Below are 23,150 nucleotides of genomic sequence, written 5' to 3'. Positions count from 1 at the left end.
ACTAACATTCGCTCTCGTGTCGCAAAAGTGATATTTGTCCTCAAATAAGAACCGTAGCCCGGCCCATGTAAGCATGGAAATCGCGGAACTACCCCTAACCAAAACCGTAGGCCTGGATGCAGGGTAAACACTAGCACCAGGGGTTCGGATAGATCAGTTCGGGTGTTCTTAATTTTGGGTAGCATAGAATATCGATTTTAATTTGGGTTATATTTTAAAATTACCAGTTCGGGTCGTTTTAAAATACTTGTACGGCCTATGGCATGAACATAGGCTATACAATTCCTTTGTAAAAATCAATTTTGCGTTTTAATTTGTGACGATTTGAAACACCTTTCAATCACTCGACCGATTAATTTTAAATACCCTATTTAATCTAGTTGGTCGTGTCGCAAATTTATTTTAATTAATAACTTTTATTAATTACGGTTTTCAAATTAACTTTTAATTTTTGTAAAACCAATTTTGATTTTTGTATTTTAAAATAAACTGTTTATTTTAATTACCTATCCAATACTTAATAAACCTTTTATTAAAATTGCCGTTTTAATGATCGTGTATTAATTATTAATTTTATGTACGTAACAAACATCTCATGGCAAAACGCATAATAAAATAAATAAATATGCAATTCCGGGTTCAGAATATGTTCGGTTCGTTCGAGCCCAAGAACATGAACCGAGCCCATTAAGTGTAGCACAAACCCTTTTGTGCTCCCACTTAATCTTGGATCAAATCCAAAAAAAAACTTTAATAAAAAAAATTTAATTTGCTTTAAATACTTTAAACGAGAAGTTAGAACAACCTTTTAATTTTATTTTCAAAATAAAGTTTTTTTTTTTACGATTTACACTTCTTAATTTAAGTTTGATGATATTAAAATCATTATTTTAATATTCCATATTTTCTTTAATTTAACGCGCGTAGCTCCAAAAACTAATTTAGTACGCTTGTTAAAAAAATTTTCTATACCCGGATTTGCATAGTACGATCATTAAGCTAAACGAAATAGGTTAAGGCCAAAAATTATTTCAAAGAGGACTTTGACAAGCGTTATTTTTTGGCCTTAATAAAATTTGCCTATAACTATTATACATGACAGGTTCCTATGCCAAATCTACTCGATTTTAAGCATGCAATTCTATAACTATTTTATAGATCTATAAACACTATAATAAAATTAGCCTACTTTGATTTGTAAGGTGGCTCTGATACCACTGTTGGAATTTTCGTGTAACCTTTTGTAAATAATTTTTATCAATTTGTCAAACAAACTGAACGCAGCGGAAAAACATGTACACGAGGTTCGGTTCTAAACCGATTCCACCAGTGATCTCGTTACAATCAAAATAGGTTAAAATAAAATAAAGAATCGTGACATCCAAGAAAGACACCTTGGTTCAACGAACGATCTCGCTAGATGACCGTTGACCACGAAATTTGATTTGTTCGTTTGAAACGATTTCAAACGAAACCTAAATCTAATGAAAATAAAGTTCAAAACTTTACTTACCTTTTTGCGTAAACGAAGAAATAAGAAGGTTTGTTTGTACTAGCCAATTAAAACTTCTTGAACTATTGCCTCTTTTCTTTTGCCCAAAATAAAATCCCTTGAGAAATCTTGTTCTTGTTTCGTCAGAGACTTCGGCCAAGAAACAAGAAGTTTTTGTTACCTAATCTCTTTTGTTTCTTTTTGAACCTTTTTGAAAGCCACCTTTTTTCTTCAAGGTTACGTAATTGAGAACTACCTTTTAGATTGTTATGGGAGTTAATTATTTAAAGATATACAAGATTAAGAATTGTAATCTAATCACAACTCCTCCATAATTATCTCATAATTAAAACAATTATCTCTCCTTTTAATCATCTAAATAATTAACAATATATATATAATATATTATAATTAACAAATTAATTATAATATTAAATCCGGCTCTCCGTAATTATTCTAAATAATTACACGTTTATTTGTTTACGCTTATTATTTCGTGATCCGATGATTAACGACCAAAACACCGTTAAATGTTCGTTGCCCAAAGTGTAACTCTTTGGGTCGTACCTTGACGGCAACATTGAATTATAATTGACAATTGAACATTATATCCAACAAAATTCACATTATCACAATTGAGTATGGTGCCACGAAAGCAAAATCCTAAAGGGCCAATAGCAATCTATCCTCTTATCCATATCAAACCCAAAAAAAAACCAGTAGTAGACAAACACATTCATCTAAAATCTCAACAAATTCCTGAATAATCTAACCATGGCTGGATTGATTGGAACTTCTACTTCTGCAACCGCTTTACTCACCTCTCCATCAATCTCTTCTTCTTCTTCATCAAGGGCTTCGATTCGTGCTCTGTCTTTTAATCCAGGTATGTATTGTATGTCTACTTTTTGTTAAACAATTTTCTTCATTCAAGTGTTATGATATGAGATGAATGTTGCCACGGATTCAATGGTTGAGATTTAATGTTGTTGCAGGGCAGAGTCAAGGAAGAAGGTTCTATGGAGGAATTGGAGTGCCAGTTAAGAAAGGAAGGTCTCATTTTTCAGTCTCAAATGTTGCCACTGAAATCAGCCCACCCCAACAACAGGTAACTGTCTCAAATTGTTTAACTAGTAGTAAATACATTGTATAGATACATATACATAGACTTCATATATATATAGGATTCGGTTCAATTAAAAACCGCTACAGGTTGTGAGAACCATGAAACTCCTACTTCCTGCGCGAGTTGAGCCACCTTTTTTGCACAAAAGTAAATAAAAATGTTATAAACACATCTGTAAAAACAAAAAAACAAAAAAAAAAATTGCCGGGTCGGTAGTTACGCCCGATGGAAATTTTATTTACGCCTGATGTAAATTTTCTTTATGGCGATGTAAATTTTTGCATGCGACGTTTTTGTTTTTTGCTAGTAAAAGTGATCTTTTTAAACTTCCGAAAAAACTTTTGGAAGGTTTAGTTCTCACAACTCAAGGTAGTTCTCATTTTACCCTTTCCCTTATATATACACACACACACACACAAATATACAATGTATACATATAGTATATCCCATAGTTATCGATAGCGGCCATAGCGACCGCTATCGCGAATAGCGTGGCGAGACATGGTCGCTATATGGTGTATAGCGCTGAATAGCGTGAAAATAGCGGATTCCGACGACAACTTCTGGCCGGAAACCTGCAATTTCTGCCAGAAACTATGAAGAAGAAAAGCGGCTGCGTTTTTGTTGCGTTTGAGCCTTTCTAGGGTTAAATAAGTTTTGGATTTTAACATTTAACCCCTCTATCTTTTATTAGGTTACATTTAGTCATTAAAACTTGTAAAATGTACATAAAAAGTGTAAATTTTTTGTGTATTTTAACATTTAACCCCCCTATTTTCACTAGCTTACATTTGGTCCTTAAACTTATAAATTTATACATAAAAGGTATAAAACTAAAGTTATATATAAAAAAAGTTATGTAGATAGCTATTTTTTATTTCTTAAATTTTTAACTACCTTATCGCTAAACACAAAATAGCGGGCGCTATTTCATCGCTATCGCTACGTAGCATATAGGTACGCTGTCGCTATTCGCTATTGATAACTATGGTATATCCGTAGACGAGTAGATATATTCACTAGTGAAATACACTATATTTCTAATACCAGTTTGTAGTTGTATTCACTGATGAATACACTATATCTGGTGTTTTTACGTTAATTACAAAAATGCCACTACGTTCATATAGTGTATTCATTAGCGAATACATTGTATCATGTGAATATAACGTGTCTTATGTTGATTACAAATATGCCACCTCGTTCATATATATATTCACCAATGAATGCCCATGCGTTTACTTGTAATCACGGGTGGATTAAAATAATCATCTATTTTCTTAAAACACTTTGGGTGGCTTTTGAACTGCTAACCCATTGACACCGGTTTTCTTAGCTTATTTTTTTAACGGCAAAATTTTAGCAAGCAGTTAGCAAAAGACAACAACAAAACATACAAACCATAACTAAAAGAATACCAAGAATAATCTAAAAGTGATGCTTTTCCTCTATATTTGACACTGAAAAATGCATAGGTTTTTTCTTAGCTATGTTTTAAAATTGACCCATTTTTAGGTAAATGTACAAATACCCACCTCTAGCTGTTTATAAACATGTTGATGTTTGTTCATTGTTTTGCTAATGATACACCAATGAATAACAGGCTCAAAAGCTGTCAAAGGAAAGCCAGCGGCCCGTATATCCATTCGCTGCAATAGTCGGGCAAGACGAGATGAAACTATGCCTTCTGTTAAACGTCATTGATCCAAAAATCGGCGGTGTCATGATCATGGGAGACAGAGGAACGGGCAAATCAACCACCGTTCGATCACTGGTCGACTTGCTCCCAGAGATCACAGTAGTTGCAGCTGACCCGTTCAACTCAGACCCCGAAGATCCAGAATCAATGGGGGTGGAAGTAAGAGAGAAGTTACTAAAAGGCGAACAACTTCCGACCATAAAGACCAAAATCAACATGGTTGACCTTCCGTTAGGAGCCACGGAAGACCGTGTATGTGGAACAATCGACATTGAGAAAGCGCTTACTGAGGGAGTCAAAGCGTTTGAACCCGGGCTTCTTGCGAAAGCGAATAGAGGGATATTGTATGTCGACGAAGTTAATCTATTAGATGATCATTTAGTTGATGTTCTTCTTGATTCAGCTGCATCGGGTTGGAACACGGTTGAAAGAGAAGGTATTTCGATATCACACCCGGCCCGTTTCATTCTTATCGGGTCAGGAAACCCGGAAGAAGGTGAACTCAGGCCGCAGTTGCTCGATAGATTCGGGATGCATGCTCAAGTGGGTACGGTTCGGGACGCTGAACTTCGGGTCAAAATCGTGGAGGAACGAGCCCGTTTTGATAAAAACCCGAAAGAGTTTCGTGACACTTATAAAGCGGATCAAGAAAAACTTCAAGAACAAATCTCATCAGCCCGGAGTCGGCTTTCTTCTGTGCAAATTGACCATGAACTTCGGGTCAAGATCTCGAAAGTTTGTGCTGAATTGAATGTGGATGGATTGAGAGGCGATATTGTGACGAATCGGGCTGCGAAAGCGTTGGCTGCATTGAAGGGGAGAGATCAAGTGACAGCTGAAGATATTGCTGTTGTGATTCCAAATTGTTTGAGACACAGATTACGGAAGGATCCTTTGGAGTCAATCGATTCAGGTGTACTTGTTATCGAGAAATTCTCCGAGGTTTTTAGTTGAACGAAGTAAATGTGGCCCGTGTTTGTGTTTACATGTGACTTAAGGTCTATAGTATGATACTGTTGACAAATGTAGATTGGTTTGATAAGAGTTGTTTGTTGGTTCGATATGCAATGATGTATGTTTTGTTCGAAGTCAATTTGAATTCGTAAAAGAATGAGTCGGTTGGGCTAGGTAACGGGTCAACAATGATATTTTTTAGTATAAATCAAAACGGGTTGGCTCGGGCTCCCACCCGATCTACCATACTACTAGACTAACAGGTCATGGAATCATGGGTTTGTATGGATGTGTATCGCACCCAACCCATTTATGTGTAATTACGATACCCTTTAAAAAAGGCACATGATTACATAAACTTACTGTTACATCGTATACAATACACATTGGCAGTGAATGCTTACATTGAACAAGTGGCATATTTGATTGATATTATAATTTTAGGAACATTTAGAATCTGCTGTAGTTTTTCTTCCAGAATTTAGGCATTCTTGGTTCAAACTCCGGTGGGCGCTGGTAAACTAGTGACGCCGTTGAGATCAAGATCCCGGCAGTTAGAGCCCATATCACATACACCATGTTATTTGCTTTGAAATCAAAGTAATGAAGCACGTATTTGTCGCCTTGAAATTCTCTATCCTCATGTCGTCTGTTTTCGTCCTGTCACAACAAAATCCATATAGAAAGATTTAATTTGTGGAGGTGGTCAAATGGATGGGTCAGATAGGTTGGGTAACGGGTCAACTGAGTTTTTGTCAAAATGGGAACGTCGAATTGGGTTGACCCAAAACATCCCCACCATGAGATCTTTACGGTTCGGTCTGTTCTGGACAGCCGAACCGCAAACTATAACGGTTATAAACACCCCCTATCCCCCTCCCTCTGGTTTGTTGGAAACTTTTTACAGACATTACAAAATAATTTAATTTCTTATATAAGGCGACTTAGAAGATTGTGTGTACGTTTGGGACAATGTTTCAATTCTTCTTTCCATGCATCTGACCCGTTAGTGATAGAACATAATCCAATTTGCCGTCTCTAGTGATTTGAATTGAATCTATAACAGCAGCCGAAAGGTGTAGAAAATCAAGAAAACGAACCTTGAGAAACATTTCAAGAGGAGCATAGAATATGGACTCTACTTCGTCAGCATTTAGAACAGGATTAAATGCTTGCTTATTCCATAGTATACCAAGCACTGGAACTACAGTAACATTCTCCTGCCATCACAATCATATAGTTGACATCATGTGACAGAAAGATTTCGTGGTTTTGTGAAGAGGAAGAAGAGGGGGGATGTGTTCATCAGAACAAAGTATCACCTTGGTTACAAATGGTTCAAGAACTGTCACAACATCCACAAGAGCAGGATCCAAACCAATCTCCTCCTCCGCCTCCCTCAACGCGGTCCGAATATCATCCGCATCCCCTTCATCCGTCCTACCTCCGGGCAACGAAACGTGTCCTGCACAACAAGCACATTTCAACTTCATTCAGACATTTCATCAAACACCTGGTATGCACAATTCTTTTACCAGAGTATGACGACAGTTTGGATGATCTTTTGGTTAGAATAACATAAATTTCATCTCCTTCGTTGAAAAGACAAATAAGAACTGCAGATCTGTTGGGTTTTTTGTGGGTTTCAGATTGGTAAAGTTGATCATTTGAATGTGGGGTTAGATAGTTTGATTGACGGAGTCTCTGGGATATGTCTAGTAGTTTTTGTGATCTTGAGAAGTTGTTGGAATCCATGAGGAAGATAAGATTGAGAATTTCTGATTAACAGAATTGATACGCTGTTGATATTTGGTTCCCAGTTTTATGGCCAACATCGGTGTATTAATGACAACGTACGAGTAACAACTACTCACAAACGATTAGAGAAAATGGCAAAAGTATCAACTTTATGTGACTTCTTGCAAATCCAGCTTACCCAATGGATACGTTTTAGGTAGGCATGTGTGGGTAAGATTTAAATACATAAATAGGAAGTCGTAGATTGAAACCGTTTTATCGAATTCTATGATATGAGATTTAGATTATCGCCCTTTATTGGTATTGTGTTTTTTTATTTGTGTTATTGTGTCTTTTTTTTCCATATTTTTGGGCATTGTGTTATGTCATATTATTATTATTATTATTATTATTATTATTATTTTGATGAATTTGTTAATGATATAGTAGCATGGAAATGGGCAATAAACTGCGCTGCAACCACCTTTTGAATATAACAAAATCGATTCTACTAAACACAAAAGCTATGGGTCTTAGGGGTTGAGAAATTACTACGCACGACCCACTAGACCTTGTTTAGGAAATCCACGAGGAACCAAATGTATATACATGTATAACGATAATTCTTAGAGTTAAATGTCATTTTAGTCTCTTTGGTTTGGGTCATTTTGCCAGTTTAGTCCAAAGATTTCATTTTTCACATGTGGATTCAAAAACGTTTCACCGTTGCCATTTTAGTCCACTGAGTTAATTTTATCCATTTTTTGTTAATAAGAATGCCAATTCGGTCATTTTATATGGCTGAATTTGTTGGGAATTCCTAGTCTAATCCGTGGCTTACATGCGTGAAGGATGGCTAGGAGGATTGCTTGGAGTGCAAGACAAGCAATAAACAATATATTAATTAATTAGTGGATTGTTATCTAAGTATCCTATACATGTTGGGTTAGGATGTGTATCAGATAAATATCATGTAATTAATTAATAGGAGTCCTAGTTATAGTCTAACGCGTTTAGGTTAGCTATATATACCAATCTAATTGGTAGGGATTGCAATTTGCAAGGTTTTGAGTTAAGTTTCCTTGATAATAAACATTGGGTGTTAGCCAATTACTCTTCTTAACTTCAGATTATCTACTAATCTGGTACCAATTCCCTTTAATTGGTATCAGAGCCTGCGACCTGTGAAGAATAACCATACCTGTTAGGGGTGTTCAAAAAAATCCGAATCCGAAACCGAATCCGAAATATCCGAAAACCCGTATCCGAAATATCAGAATTTTCGGATATCCGAATTTTCGGATATCCGAAAATCGGATAATCCGAAAATTCGGATTCGGATTCGGATAGTGATTTTGAGAATTTTCGGATAATCGGATTATCCGAAAATATCCGAAAATTTAATTTTTATTTTTTTCGGATACCCGAATATCCGAAAATATCCGAAGTATCCGAAAAATATCCGAAGTATCCGAAAAATATCCGAAATATCCGAAAAAAATATCCGAAATATCCGAAAAAATATCCGAAGTATCCGAAAAAAATATCCGAAATATCCGAAAAATATCCGAAATTTATATTCGGATATCCGAAAACTCTGGTTCCAAATATTAAAAAATAATAAAAAAATAAAACTTAAATAAAAAATTGGATATTCGGATATCCGATTAGATATCCGAACCCGAATCCGAAATTTCGGATATCCGAAAATCGGATATCCGAAATTTCAGATTCGGGTTCGGATGTCAATATTTCACTATCCGAAATTTCGGATATCCGATTTTCGGATATCCGAAAACCGGATTATCCGATCTTGAACACCCTAATACCTGTGAACGAAGGGGGTGGTTGATTTAGAACGACCGAACCTGCGATTGAAGGGGTTTGATCGGGATTCCAGAAAAAACTCGCCGGAACAGTAGATAGGAGGAGCAGCGATTGGTGTACGAGTCATAGTCTGATCAAGCATAAGAGATCAGATTTGATTCCAAAACCAGCGGAGATCAAATCTGTGTTGTCAGCACGATTTGAAAGACATCAGCGATAGTGGTTTCTTTGGAGGAAAAGTTGTAGACTTTTTCTTTTAGTCAAAGCTACGTCCAAAAGAGATTGACTAATATTGTTTTCTGGTCATAGCTTTATTTGTGAATGTGAATAATTGAAAAAGGTAATTATCTATATATTATCTATAGAAGCCAATGAATAGTAACTTTAATATTATAATATTATATATAGTTTTTTATATTTTTATTATTCTAATGTTATAATGAAAAAATGGAGAATGACAGCTAGCTAGCATTAATAGTTTAATTATCTATATATTAAAAATAGATGCCAATGAATAGTAACTTTAATATTATAATATTATATATAGTTTTTTATATTTTTATTATTCTAATGTTATAATGAAAAATTGGAGAATGACAGCTAGCTAGCATTAATAGTTTAAAATACATTAAAAGATAGGATAGGATGACACTCATTTCTTTTGAACGGCCAACGAATCTTTCAAATGGGCTACTGACGAAATTCACCATATTGGAATATTCTATTAAATTACCTTATTTATTTACAATTAATTTAGAGCCGGTGTTGGGTTTTCTATATAACAATATTATTTCAATCGAAATCGTAAGTTAAACTTTTCGATTCAGATTTGATCAAGTTGGAAACAGTTTTTAACTGTTGATTGTCTTGATTAATCGTCGATTATAGTAGGTTGGAAACGGGAAACCGTTGATTGTCCTACGACGTTATCAACACGAATCGAAAAAACAAACCGATTACAACCGCGTTAAAAGGGTTGTATTAGTAAAATTGATTCACCGGGGACTACTAAAACCTATAGCCAACGAAAGAAACGAACGATGGTTGTGGGTGAAGGTTCGAATGCTCCGGTAAAGGAAACGAATCCCGCTTCGTTTCAGTGTCCGATGTTAACTTCAACAAATTACACGATCTGGAGCATACGTATGGAAGTTATTTTTGGGATTCATGGAGTTTGGGATGTGATTGATCCGGGTTCCGATGATGCGAAGAAAAATAATGTGGCGAAAGCTCTTTTGTTTCAATCGATACCGGAGGAACAAATTTTACAGATCGGGAATTTGAAGTCAGCAACGGAGATGTGGGAAGCAATTCAGTCAAGAAATCTCGGTGCGGAACGTGTGAAAGAAGCAAGACTTCAAACCTTAATAACCGAATTCGATGGTTTGAAGATGAGGGATACCGGAACGATTGATGAGTACGCCTCAAAGTTGTCGTCTATTGCTTCTAAGGCGGCCACACTAGGAGAAAAGATTGAAGAACGAAAAATGGTCAAGAAATTATTCACTAGTTTGCCAAGGCGTTTTATTCACATTGTGGCCTCGCTTGAACAAATTTTGGACTTGAAAACGGTCGGGTATGAAGATGTGGTTGGTAGACTAAAAGCTTATGAAGAGAGGATCAAAGAAGAAGATAACGCACACGACAATTCGGGTAAGTTAATGTTTTCTAAATCTGAATCTTCTTCTAGCCGTGGACGTGATTCTAGTAGGGGTCAAGGTAGAGGATCTCACTCATCGCGAGGGCGTGGCCGTGGTCGGGATAACACCCAAAACCGCGGTCAAAAAGAAGAATATAAGACCCGAGACAACGGAAAGCAAAAGGATAAAAAGCGTGATTTATCGGGAATAAAGTGTTACCGGTGTGACAAATATGGACACTTTGTTTCAAGATGTCCAAATCGATTAAAAAATAATGAGGCGAACATGGCACAGGCTGAGGAACGAAATAATGAGGTTGATGGAACATTTTTTATGATGAAGACCGACCAAGAAACTATCTTTTTAAACGAAGAAAAGGTTTTACCAAAGAAATTTGAAGCCGATTCTAGCGAAAAATATGTTTGGTACCTTGATAACGGAGCCAGCAACCACATGACAGGTAACCGGAGTTATTTTGCAGAGCTAAACGAGCGAATAACTGGAAGCGTGAAGTTTGGTGACGGTTCGCGTGTGACGATTAAAGGAAAAAGGGTCGATTTTATTTGAAGGTAAAACCGGTGAACAAAAGCTTTTAACCGATATTTATTATATCCCAGATTTGCAAAGTAACGTGATGAGTTTGGGTCAAGCAACCAAATTTGGATGTGAAATTCGAATGAAAGATAATTTTCTAACGACGTTTGATAGTGGTGGAAAATTATTGATGCGAGTGGCTCGTTCGAAAAATCGTTTGTACAAGGTGAAATTGAAAGGGGGCAGTCTCGTTTCTCTTATGGCGAAAATCAGTGAAGATTCGTGGTTATGGCATGCGAGACTCGGGCATGCTAGTTTCAAGACCTTGGAGAAAATCAACGGGATGGTTTTAGGAGTTCCAAAGATTCGTCATGAGAATAAGGTGTGCGAAGCATGTATGGTTGGAAAACAAACGCGAAAACCGTCCCCAAAGAAGGCGACTTTTCGAGCATCACGAACACTTGAATTAGTCCATGGTGATTTATGTGGACCAATTTCCCCATCGACCATGAATGGTAATCGCTATATTTTAGTTTTGATTGATGATTTCTCACGATATATGTGGTCATAGTTGTTAAAGGAGAAAAGTGGAGCATTCGAAACAATAAAATATTTTAAGGCGATGGCGGAAAAAAAGACGGGTAGTTTGCTCAAAACCTTACGGACCGATAGAGGTGGAGAGTTCACTTCCCGGGCGTTTAATCATTTTTGTGATGAAGAGGGCGTTACGAGACACTTGACAACCCCTTATACACCACAACAAAACGGCATGGTCGAGCGTCGGAACCGAACACTTATGGAGATGGTTCGGAGTATTATGAAAGCAATGAAGGTTCCGAACTATCTATGGGGTGAAGCGGTCAGACATGCGACTTATTTAATTAACTGGTCTCCTACGCGTGCATTGGTGGGAGCTACTTCGTATGAAAAATACAAAGGTAAACAACCTAATTTAGAACATGTTAAAGTTTTTGGTTGTATTGCTTTTGCAAAAGTCGAAACGAATATTCAAAAGCTCGATGACCGGTCCGATATTTTGGTGCATCTTAGAAGCGAACCTGGGTCAAAAGGGTATCGTTTATATGATCCGAGAACTCGACAAATTGTGGTAAATAGAGACGTGGAATTTGACAAAACAAGGGGGTGGAAGTGGAATAAAAGTGCTGAAAATCATGCCGAAAGTGAATCTGAACCGGGTTATTTTACCGTTTACTGGGGTAGTGTGATTGATATTGGCTTTGGGTCGATAAACTCAAGTCCAATGATGTCAGAGACAGCTCAGAGCAGCCCAGAATCAGCTCAGAGCGGCCCAGAATCACCTCAGACTAGCCCAGAATCAACTCAGAGCAGCCCAGAATCTACCCAGAATAGCCCAGAAACTAACTAGAGCAGCTCAGAAACTGCCCAGAGCAGCCAAGAAGATGAATTTCATGTCAGGCGTTCCACTTGTCAGTTTATTTTACCTATAATATATAGTGACTATGAATTAAATACGTGTGAATTGCTTTTAATTGATGACGAACCGGCTAATTTTGGCAAAGCAAAATTAAAGGGGGAATGGGTTAAAGCAATGCGAGAAGAAATTAATTCGATTGAACGAAATCGTACATGGAAACTTGTGGATTTACCAAAAGGCGTTAAACAAATCGGTTTAAAGTGGGTTTTCAAAATAAAAAAGAATGCGGATGGAACAATTAATAAATACAAAGCGAGACTTGTAGCAAAAGGGTACGTGCAGAGACAGGGTATTGATTTTGATGAAGTTTTTGCACCGGTTGCGCGAATCGAGACGATCCGGTTTCTTATTTCTCTTGCAGCCGTGGAGGGTTGGGAAATACACCATTTAGATGTGAAAATGGCGTTTTTAAATGGTGATTTGGAGGAAGATGTTTATGTACTTCAACCGGAAGGATTCGTTAAACCGAAAGAAAGTCACAAAGTTTACAAGCTTTTCAAGGCGTTGTACGGGTTAAGACAAGCACCTCGGGCTTGGAATATTAAGCTAGATTCAATGTTGAAGGCGTTAAAATTCCATTGGTGTACTAAAGAACAAGCCGTCTATCGAAAGATTGTGGGTAGTTCTTTATTAATCTTAGCCGTCTATGTTGATGACTTATTCGTTACAGGTTCAAGTTTGTCAATTATTAATGAGTTCAAGAAAGAAATGGCGAAACACTTCGATATGTCTGATCTTGGAAAATTAACTTATTATTTGGGTATCGAAGTTTCACAAGGCGCAAATTAAATTAAAATCAAACAGGAAGCATATGCCTGGAAGATTTTAAAAGAAGCAAGGATGCACGAGTGCAATTCGGCTCTTGTTCCAATGGACCCGAATTTAAAGTTATCAAAAGCTGAAGACGAAGCTGAAGTTGAAGCAACCAGTTATCGAAAAATAGTTGGGTGTTTGCGTTATTTACTTCAGACACGTCCGGATCTCGCTTATTCAGTTGACTTAGTTAGTCGGTACATGCAAAGTCCAAGACAGAGTCATGCGACAGCTATTAAACAAATACTCCGATATTTGAAGGGAACCGCGAGCTACGGGATTACTTATCCGAGAAAAGCTGAAGGTGTGTTATGTGGCTATAGTGATAGCAGTCACAACATTGATGATAATGATGGTCGGAGTACAACGGGACACGTGTTTTATTATGGTTCTGCACCAATTACTTGGTGTTCGCAGAAACAGAGTACAGTGGCATTATCATCATGTGAAGCTGAATACATGGCAGCTAGTTCAGCAGGTTGTCAGGCTATTTGGTTACGAGAATTGATAAGTGAAGTTACTGGAAGACAACCGCAGAAAGTGATGTTAAAAGTAGATAATACTTTAGCGATTGCTTTAGTAAAAAATCTGGTGTTCCATAATCGAAGCAAGCATATAAAATCCCGATTTCACTTTATTCGGGAGTGTGTTGAAAACAACGAAGTGGTCGTTGAGCATGTATCTAGCAGCGAGCAAAGAACGATTATACTGACGAAGGCAATGGCAAAAATCAAGTTCAAGGAGATGCGGAATCTACTTGGCGTTGAAGACCTCCCGTATACGACTCAGAAATTCAGGGGGTGAATGTTGGGAATTCCTAGTCTAATCCGTGGCTTACATGCGTGAAGGATGGCTAGGAGGATTGCTTGGAGTGCAAGACAAGCAATAAACAATATATTAATTAATTAGTGGATTGTTATCTAAGTATCCTATACATGTTGGGTTAGGATGTGTATTAGATAAATATCATGTAATTAATTAATAGGAGTCCTAGTTATAGTCTAACACGTTTAGGTTAGCTATATATACCAATCTAATTGGTAGGGATTGCAATTTGCAAGGTTTTGAGTTAAGTTTCCTTGATAATAAACATTGGGTGTTAGCTAATTACTCTTCGTAACTTCAGATTATCTACTAATCTGGTACCAATTCCCTTTAGAATTGTCCTTCTAGTTAATAGAATTACATATAAAATGACCGAATTGGCTTTCTCGTTAACAAAAAAATGGATGAAGTTAACCCAGTGGACTAAAATGGCAACGGTGAAACCTTTTTAGACCCACAGGTGAAAAATGAAACATTTAGACTAAACTGTCAAAATGGCCCAAACAACATGGACTAAAATGGCATTTAACTCTTTTATATATAAGATCATATTAATTTCTTAATTACTTTATTATAACTTTCTATATAATAATAGTTATTAACAATATATATTTAACAAATTATAGAAAAAAGTTATTACAATGCTTGTTTAGACTCCTCAAGTTCGATATGTGAAGTCCGGACTTTAGCACAATTATTAAATGAGTTTTACTATATATAGCTACGCTCGTTTAAGCTCGACTTGACTTTAGCTTTTAGTAAGACAATCTTGAATAGCTTAGGTGTAGCTCGACCCATTTTTTGAACGAAGAAGCTAGCCATCTTATTATTTAACAAAGAAAGGAAACAACCATCTAGCAAGTAGCTAGATGAGTAGATGGAACAACAGAACTTCAATTTAGTATTTCCGAAATAATTAAATTAAATTAAAATATAAATATATAATATATATAATATAATATAATATAATATAATATAATATAATATAATATAAATATATTAAATATTAATTAACAAAGCTTTGGAATAATAATTATACATGGCTTCACATCATTTGCCTTTTTTTTCCCTCTTTTACACGGTTTTTTTTTTTTTTTTTTTTTTTTATTTATACAGTTTTTATTCCTTATTTATTAGGTTAGTGCCTTTAGTAGACCGGTATTTTTTTTCCTAAGTCTTCATTCCACTCAGGTTCGATTCTTAGCCCTAATTTTGTTTCACGCGTTTTTTATTAGTAGTGCTTCACACGTGTCCTACTGAGGTTTAATTTCAGGACACCTGTTTCATTTGTTGTCCACTTCATTGCTTCTCTTATATCAGAGTTCCAAGACTTCGATTACATGAGATTGTGTTCAGTGTTTTCTTTATTCTATCTTCAATGGTTCGCACATGTTTAATTTGTTGTCCATTTAGTTAAATAATAAAAGAATTAAAATACAAAAAAAAATTAATTTGTTGAAAGAAAAAGAATAAACTAAAAAAGAAACGGAGGGAAGGGGAGGAAGGGACTTAAACCCAATTCCTAACAGCTACAAACAATACGCCTTACCACTTGGTCATAAGTCATCTTTGTTATCTTAGACGAAGCAACCGGCTTAAAAACGCTTAAGACGCAGCAAAAGTGTGTGTGTGTGCGCGCGAAAATTACGTGGATTAACCATATTGAACACCATTATACAAGTTTCCTATTTCTTTTCCAGAAATTATATTAGATCTCAAATTTCAACCAACGTATAACGTATTAAAAGTGCGTTGAATTCATAGTTATACCCTTAATAATTAAAGGACCCTAATAACAACTACCACCCCCTTCCCATCGTTTGTTTTTCCTCACTTTGTCATTGTTCTTCCTCACTTTGTCGCCGTCATGTGTATGTGTATGTGTATGCATAGATACTAAGATCAGACTACCAGTAAAGATCGAGGAGAAAGTTAATGAACTACTCGACGCCATCGTATGTTCTTCCTCACTCCATCGCCTACATGTGTAGGTATAGATACTAAGATCAGATTACCAGCGAAGATCGCAAAGAAGGTTAATGAACTATTCGCCACCATTGTTTATTCTTCCTCACTCTAACGCCTTCATGCATAGGCATAGATAATAAGATCAAATTACCAGTGAAGATCGCAGAGAAGGTTAATGAACTACGACTACGAATTTTAAAGGTGGTGGCAAAACTACCTGTGCTGATTGCACCGAAGTTACTTGCGAATTTAAAAACCAAATGAGCATTTCCCCTATATTAATTTATTTCTCCCCTCACAAAACCACTATTCTTTTTTTTTTTTTTTTTATGTTAATCCTTTTACTTTTTATCTTTTAACTTTTAATCCCTTTCATCTTTTACATAACCTCATAGTTTTCATCTTTTACACTTTTAACTCTATAATTTTCATCTTTTAACATATTTCTTACAACATTTTCTATTGTTAACCCCCAACACTTTTTCACTTTAAACTTTTTGGTCCCCTGCTGGTCAACTTGGGTCATTTTCTATTTTTAACCTCAACCCCAACTTTGGTCAACTTTTTCATCTTTTTCACTTGTAAAAATTTGCGTTTTACAATTCGTTCTAAATTTTGCGAGTTAACATGCTGCAACGCGCGCGTGTGGTTGAATGTTTTTACATCTATTTTTTACGGTTTAACGGCTCCCTCGAAACTCACGGGTCCTAAGCTGATTTAGTTTTTCTTTTCTATGTTTTGCTTTTTCGGTCTAACATTTGCGAGTTAACACGTTGTAACGTGCATGCGTGATTCATCATTTTTATGTTTCCTTTTTGTTTGGCTTAAGGGTCCCGTTGCAAAGTGCGGGTCATAGATACTAATTAAACCATTGAATGACAGCTTTGAAATGGAGATGGGGTGCGATGACGAAGTTAGCCTAAAAATTCAGGGGTGTGTATAATGAATCAGTTGTTGCTGATTAGTTCAGGAGGACTAGAAGCGTTGAGTCATAGCATTGAAACAATGAAGTAAGGTTGTTGTGACCATTGACCAGGGTGGTCGAGATTCGTGAGTGACGGCAACAAGCAGCTACAAGAGTATAATCATATGATTCTACAATATGATTCTACATGAACTTAAAATAACATGATTTTTAACATATGTCAATGAATATCACCAAACATGTTTTGATCAGCACAGCAAGGTCCATAATTTCTAAAAAGAAAGAACCAGAGTTACTATTGTAATTTACTCTCATTCCTTGTTCAGAGTTCAGACATCAAATCCATGTGCCGATTGACTTATCGAGAAGGTTTTGTAAAACATATGTATTGTCATATGCAAAAACAAAAACAAAAACAAAGGGGAAAAACAAAAATGACAATACATATGTATGACAAAAAATGCAAAGATATATGACAAAAATGACAATACATATGTATGACAAAAAAATGCAATGATAATTAAATGTTTTATTAATTTGGTGTACAACTGAAACAAACTTGCACTAAGCTAACCTGTTCATGAATCATGAATTCAAAAGATTCGCATTTGCAGATAGATTGCAGTATCAGAAGTTGTCTGCAAAATTCTTGATATATCATTTTTCGGAGGATTATCGAGATGACTTTCTGAATCATTGATCCTTTCTCGGGGAGGATGCTGGAGTTAAGTCATTCTTGCTTTTACCTCTCTTCATTTTTGCTTTGAATTGGGATTTCAGTACAAGAGTCTGCACGGTGTTTACAAAATTCCCGACAGCCATGATTATAAGGAGGATTCCAGAGGTAACGACCTGCCAAGAGCAAAGTAAGGACCATTCCAACTTTAGCATGATAACTAGTAAAATACTCCCGTGCTTCGCGGTGGGAATTTTGTTGGTATTGGTTTGTTTCATAACCGTATTGTAAACCAACAATCGGTATAGCAACCAAATGAGAAAATCTAAAAAGAAAAGTCCGAAAGAATGTCTACATGTGTTTTACATTGATTGAATTTTTTTTTTTTTTTTTTGCAAATAAAGGCATTTTCATTCCAATCATCGGGGCAAATTACATAAGGATAGCAGGTAGACGAGCAACAAACTGCGCCGTCATCCCGTTCTGAATAGAAAACCCTAATCTACTAAAAACAAAGCCTCACCCCTGAGGGGTCGAAAAGTTGCTGTGGACCACACGCTGAACTCTAGACAAGAACCGAACTGCCTCTGGCGCCAAAGAGCCGAACGTGTCAAACGCCAGGGGAACAAAGAATTGAACTTTTAAAAGATCATAAAAAGTAGCTTTCGAAAACTACTGTATGATAGAATTTATAGTTAAAGAGCACAAAAGAATTTTAATAGATAGTTTTTATGTATAAAGTAATATAAAATATTCATTTTGACATAGTATAAGTACAGAGTTTGGCAAAAAGGAATAAACAAACGGCACTATTGTAAATTAGATTCAAGTTTGGGCAATTGTTTTCCTGTTCACAAGCCTCGACGCAAATTTTATTATATGATAATGAGACGAAAAACTAGAATTGAACAATTTGGATTGGGTAACGGGTAAAAACAGGTTTGGATAGAAATGAGTCATTTTCAGCAATTGTCCAAATGGTCCGGTCGTGTTGAAATGTACCACCAACACTATTCTGTCAATATTTTATATTTTTATAATAATCTAGACTTTGGGCAGCTTGACCACTGACCCATACAAACTTTAGCTATTTGTTTATTTGACCCGTTAGAGATAAAACATAACCAAATTGGTCCATTTGAAAGATCAAAAATTTCACCAGTACGGAAGTTATAGATATGGAGTTTCTTACCTGCCATTCAGAAACAACACCAACCACTGCAGTTTGTAGCAATAGCACACCCACGTATGCTTCAAAAGCCTGTAATGAGAAAATAAACAATGGATGTTTTAAGTATAAAATAGCGTTTTTTGTTCCTCAAGATACCTATACTCCATGTTTTCACATTCCTTCTTAACACTAAAGTTGATTTATGTTGAGATGGAGGAAACAAACAATACGAACTCCTATAAATTTTATATATATATATATAATATATATATATAGAAGAGGTGTGTTCATTACGGAACCAATTTTAAGGGAACCACGTAAGCACTTGTAGCTAGCTTAAGTACATGTGTCTATGCGGTTCCCTCGCAATTCTCTACTAAATCAATTTGGTATCAGACAATCCTCTCTCTATACACACACACACACACACATATGTATGTGTGCGCGCGTGTGGTGAGAGAGAAATGGCGAGTTACAGCTACAAAATCACAACAAAAGAAAGTAATACTTATGAGTTTCAATAGTAAATTGGTCTATTCGTTTATAGTTCTTTGTGGTTTCCACAAGTTTTCTTTATTACAATACCCCCTACTAGAAAATGCTACTTGCGGGATACAATGGCAAAGAACCTTTTGAAAAATTTACACGTATGAAATGATCTACCTTCTGGCCTTATCAATTATAAGAAAAGTAGTAAGAAAATGCGTGAGAAAATGTAAAGATGAACTCAGGAGATCCAACATTAATGTGAAATCATAAAAACATTTTGATCAACACATGTTGCATACTTTCATTTTAATTTTTCTTGGTGTTATACCCTATGAACTTCCATAGCCCCCCACATAAGTAAACAAAATTGCATGATTCATAGACGCGTAATCAGCTTTCCAGTTCATTTAGATAGAACTAATTAGAAAGTAAATCACCTGCAGGACGAAAAGTATAGGCAACAACAACCATACTTGACCTTTTACTCCAGCAGTTTCACCCCACACAACGTCCATTCTTCTAGCCTACAATCAAACCAAATAGTCCCTAACAATCCAAAGATTCCACAATACAGAAAGAGTGTGTGCTGATTCTAATGACCCTGTGCTGGTATATTGATTTTGGAGATTAAAACAAAGTGTTGAATGTCGATTGATTAAAAATGTTAAAAGAGATTTTTATTAACGGCACCTTCCCCATTGCAATGCGTGTATAGAGCCTCTGCCTCTGATATCTGTTTTGTAGAAGCATAGCTACTCCTTGCATGATTGCCCATCTCAAAAACAAGTGTATACCTTTCTGCAAATGGGTTGAATACACATAAATATTTGGCTCTCACACCTTAAACCTTAAAAACATAACAATAATGGTAAATGAGTAAATTGCCATTTTCGTCCCTGAGGTTTGGCCAGTTTTACGATTTTCGTCAAAGGTTTGTTTTTTCGCATCTGGATCCAAAAGGTTTTAAACATTGCTTTTTTCATCCAGCTCGTTAACTCCATCCATTTTTCTCCATTAAATCAGGGGTATTTCTGTCTTTTTTGTTAACTTAAAGGGCAATTCAGTCTGTTTCACTTTATGTACAAGCATTTAGCATAATGTACAAGTATTCAAAATACCCTTACTAAACAAAAAACAAAAACAAGTAGGTAAAAAGACGAAAATACCCCTGACTTAACAAAGAAAAATAGATGGAGTTAACAAGCCGGATAAAAATGGCAAGATTTTAAACCTTATGGGTCCAGATGCGGAAAAACAGACCTTTGGACGAAAGTTGCAAAACTGCCCAAACCTCAGGGACGAAATGACATTTTACTCATAATAAATTAATAATACTATAACCTGCTTCAGGGCACAGTCAGGTTGCTTTTCTATCTCCCAAGTGAGGCTGATGAGTGCCATAGCCATAGCACAATAGTGATGGTATATCCACCTGCACCATCAGACACCTTAACTCTCAGTTTGCAGAATAAAAGGTTAACAGGACATGAAGAAAACCATATGTAATTACCATGGGCGTATGTCACTTCCATTAACTCTCAATATATTCTCTCGTAACCCTAAGGCTGTGTAGAGAAAGAGCAACCATGCCTGAAAAGGGCATACTCGTTACGCTCTTGTGACAACTAACTTTAAACACTAATATAATTTAACAGAACATATTAACCCGCAGGTACCTGATAAAGCTGGACGGGTAATGCAGGGAAACAACCATCCCAAATTTGTGACCTTAGCACCAGTAGTAACAATGGGAAAAACAGAAACAGATACGCAGTTCTATCCTGTCCATAGTTCATACAAAAATAACATAAGTGGTCAAATCAAACTATCATATGAGTAACTGAGCAAGTGATAACATCTATCCATAATGAGTCCAAATCATGAAAAACTTGCATATTGATATGCAAAATTAAGAACTTCTTACCCTGAACCTATAATATTCCTCCTTCACTTTCAATTGAACATCCTTCCGGTTCGCACGAACATTTATCGGACCAAGAAACATCCTCAAGAAACTTCCTATAATCCAACAGCAATCAATTAAAAAACTAAATTGAACAATTCCCTCTATAATCTGAACAAGGATACAACTGACATTATAACATGATTCCTAAAATTATATCAAACATCATTCATGAAGCTCAAAACACCAGATTCAAGCAACAAAACAGCAAATATTTGGTTTAAACCAATAAAAAATCACCATGTGATTTGCAGGGAAGATATGTAGCTGCATCTCCTTCACTCAATGTATATCTAGCTCTACTCAACTCTTCAGACAGCTGTACACATGCAAATCAACAGAAAAAAAAAAAAAAAACACATATCTATCAATCTATCATATTAAACCCTAATTTACGCATAAATCGAATCTAATTGTCCATAATCACAACGAATCTTACTTTCTCTGCATGTTTAGAATCCAAACTGCCTTTTTTAACCGACGAATCAATGAACGATCGGAGCATTTTGATATTCGAATCGAGAGCTAGGGCTCGTTGTCGTAACGACGCATCCTCCTGCGAGTTTCTAGCAATTAACGTCGACGCTGATTCCTGCAACTCTTTACTTTGTTCCACAAGTCTAGAAACTTCTTCGCCGGCGTTTCTTCTGTTATCGCCGCCGTCTGCGGCGGCGGAATCGCCCATGTTAAACAGATCGGTTGGTTGAAAAATTGCACGATTTTAGTTGATGAAATGCGTGAGCGTGTGTAGGATTAACATACAATTGTGTGTGTGTGTGTGTTGGTGTAATTGGTGATAAGAGGAATTGAATGTGATCGGAGAAAATGAATTCCGGTGAGGAGATGGTGGCGGGTGGCGGAGGATGTGATGCCGACGGTGGTTATTGGAGCATTGCAATCACGTGTAGATGAGATTTCTTTTAAACAAAGTTTCATCATTTTTGGTATAAGTTGTTTACTTGTTCTAGTGATACAAAAATATATTTTTTTGTTTACTTGTTTTAGTGATGCAAAAATATATTTTTTTCATGGGATAAGTTGTTTACTTGTTCTAGTTAGTGATACAAAATATATTTTTTCATGGGATAAAGTTGTTTACTTGTTCTAGGGAGGGGATGTCTATGCCATTATAGCCTAAGGTAGATGTTTATGTTAAAAAGGGTTTTTGATGAGAAAGATAAGAAATAATCTACACTATTAGATATTTAATCTAATGGTTGAAATCATAATGACAAAATTGTAAATAATATTTACTATTAAACATATTAATTTTCTAGATTAAGGGTATATAGGTAAATTTAACATTTTTAAATTAAGAAACTAACATTAATGCACTGCAACTTCTTCCCGTCTTTTTTAAACGTCAATAACTTTTTATACGTAACTTTTTTTTTTTTTAAATTACACCATAATAACGAGCGTTTTTTATCTTTAATATGAGTAACATATTGATATACTTTTATAGAGAAAAAAATATGTTTCGATCAGATGTTTAGTCCATAATGTTTTGTCTATGTTCATACAGCGGTGTTTTAATTGTATTGTGATTCAAAGCGTGGTGTTTTAAACACATACTGGAAAGCGTGGTGTTTTTTTATCTACTGGAATGTAGGTTTTAAAACACCATGGTGTTTTAACATATGGAATCAGGAACATCTATTAGCATGCAGATGTAAAACACCATGCATGTAGGTTTAAACATCATGTACAATAACCATACTATAAACATTATACTAAGAACACATTCTAGAAATGGAGTTAGTGTCTTTAATAGTGTTATATACTTAGTGAATGGTGTTATATACTTATTGAATGGTGTTATATAATTATTGTTATATACTTATTGAATGATGTT

General features: G+C 35.8%; 3 protein-coding genes across 3 annotated transcripts; 1 reads left to right on the top strand and 2 right to left on the bottom strand.

The window, feature by feature from the left end:
- The first annotated feature begins 2,126 nt into the window (after window positions 1-2,126).
- Window positions 2,127-5,410, top strand: LOC110921654 (magnesium-chelatase subunit ChlI, chloroplastic). The gene is made up of 3 exons (XM_022165999.2): window positions 2,127-2,378; window positions 2,488-2,600; window positions 4,222-5,410. Exons 1-3 carry the CDS (start codon window positions 2,267-2,269, stop codon window positions 5,269-5,271), a joined length of 1,275 nt encoding a protein of 424 aa, XP_022021691.1. The 5' UTR covers window positions 2,127-2,266; the 3' UTR covers window positions 5,272-5,410.
- A 152-nt stretch (window positions 5,411-5,562) lies between these two features.
- On the bottom strand, window positions 5,563-7,216 carry LOC110921655 (nudix hydrolase 15, mitochondrial). Its single transcript, XM_022166000.2, has 4 exons — window positions 6,807-7,216; window positions 6,594-6,736; window positions 6,372-6,491; window positions 5,563-5,931 (listed from the first exon to the last, which is right to left on the bottom strand). Exons 1-4 carry the CDS (start codon window positions 7,024-7,026, stop codon window positions 5,722-5,724), a joined length of 693 nt encoding a protein of 230 aa, XP_022021692.1. The 5' UTR covers window positions 7,027-7,216; the 3' UTR covers window positions 5,563-5,721.
- A 10,072-nt stretch (window positions 7,217-17,288) lies between these two features.
- On the bottom strand, window positions 17,289-22,262 carry LOC110921044 (transmembrane protein 120 homolog). The gene is made up of 10 exons (XM_022165308.2): window positions 21,735-22,262; window positions 21,536-21,614; window positions 21,257-21,351; window positions 21,009-21,113; window positions 20,843-20,922; window positions 20,674-20,764; window positions 20,023-20,130; window positions 19,770-19,856; window positions 18,865-18,933; window positions 17,289-17,848 (listed from the first exon to the last, which is right to left on the bottom strand). Exons 1-10 carry the CDS (start codon window positions 21,978-21,980, stop codon window positions 17,690-17,692), a joined length of 1,119 nt encoding a protein of 372 aa, XP_022021000.1. The 5' UTR covers window positions 21,981-22,262; the 3' UTR covers window positions 17,289-17,689.
- Window positions 22,263-23,150: the final 888 nt, after the last annotated feature.

Source organism: Helianthus annuus, chromosome 17, assembly GCF_002127325.2.
Source record: "Helianthus annuus cultivar XRQ/B chromosome 17, HanXRQr2.0-SUNRISE, whole genome shotgun sequence".
Taxonomy (NCBI): Eukaryota; Viridiplantae; Streptophyta; class Magnoliopsida; order Asterales; family Asteraceae; genus Helianthus; species Helianthus annuus.
This window is presented reverse-complemented; position numbering and strand designations above follow the sequence as displayed.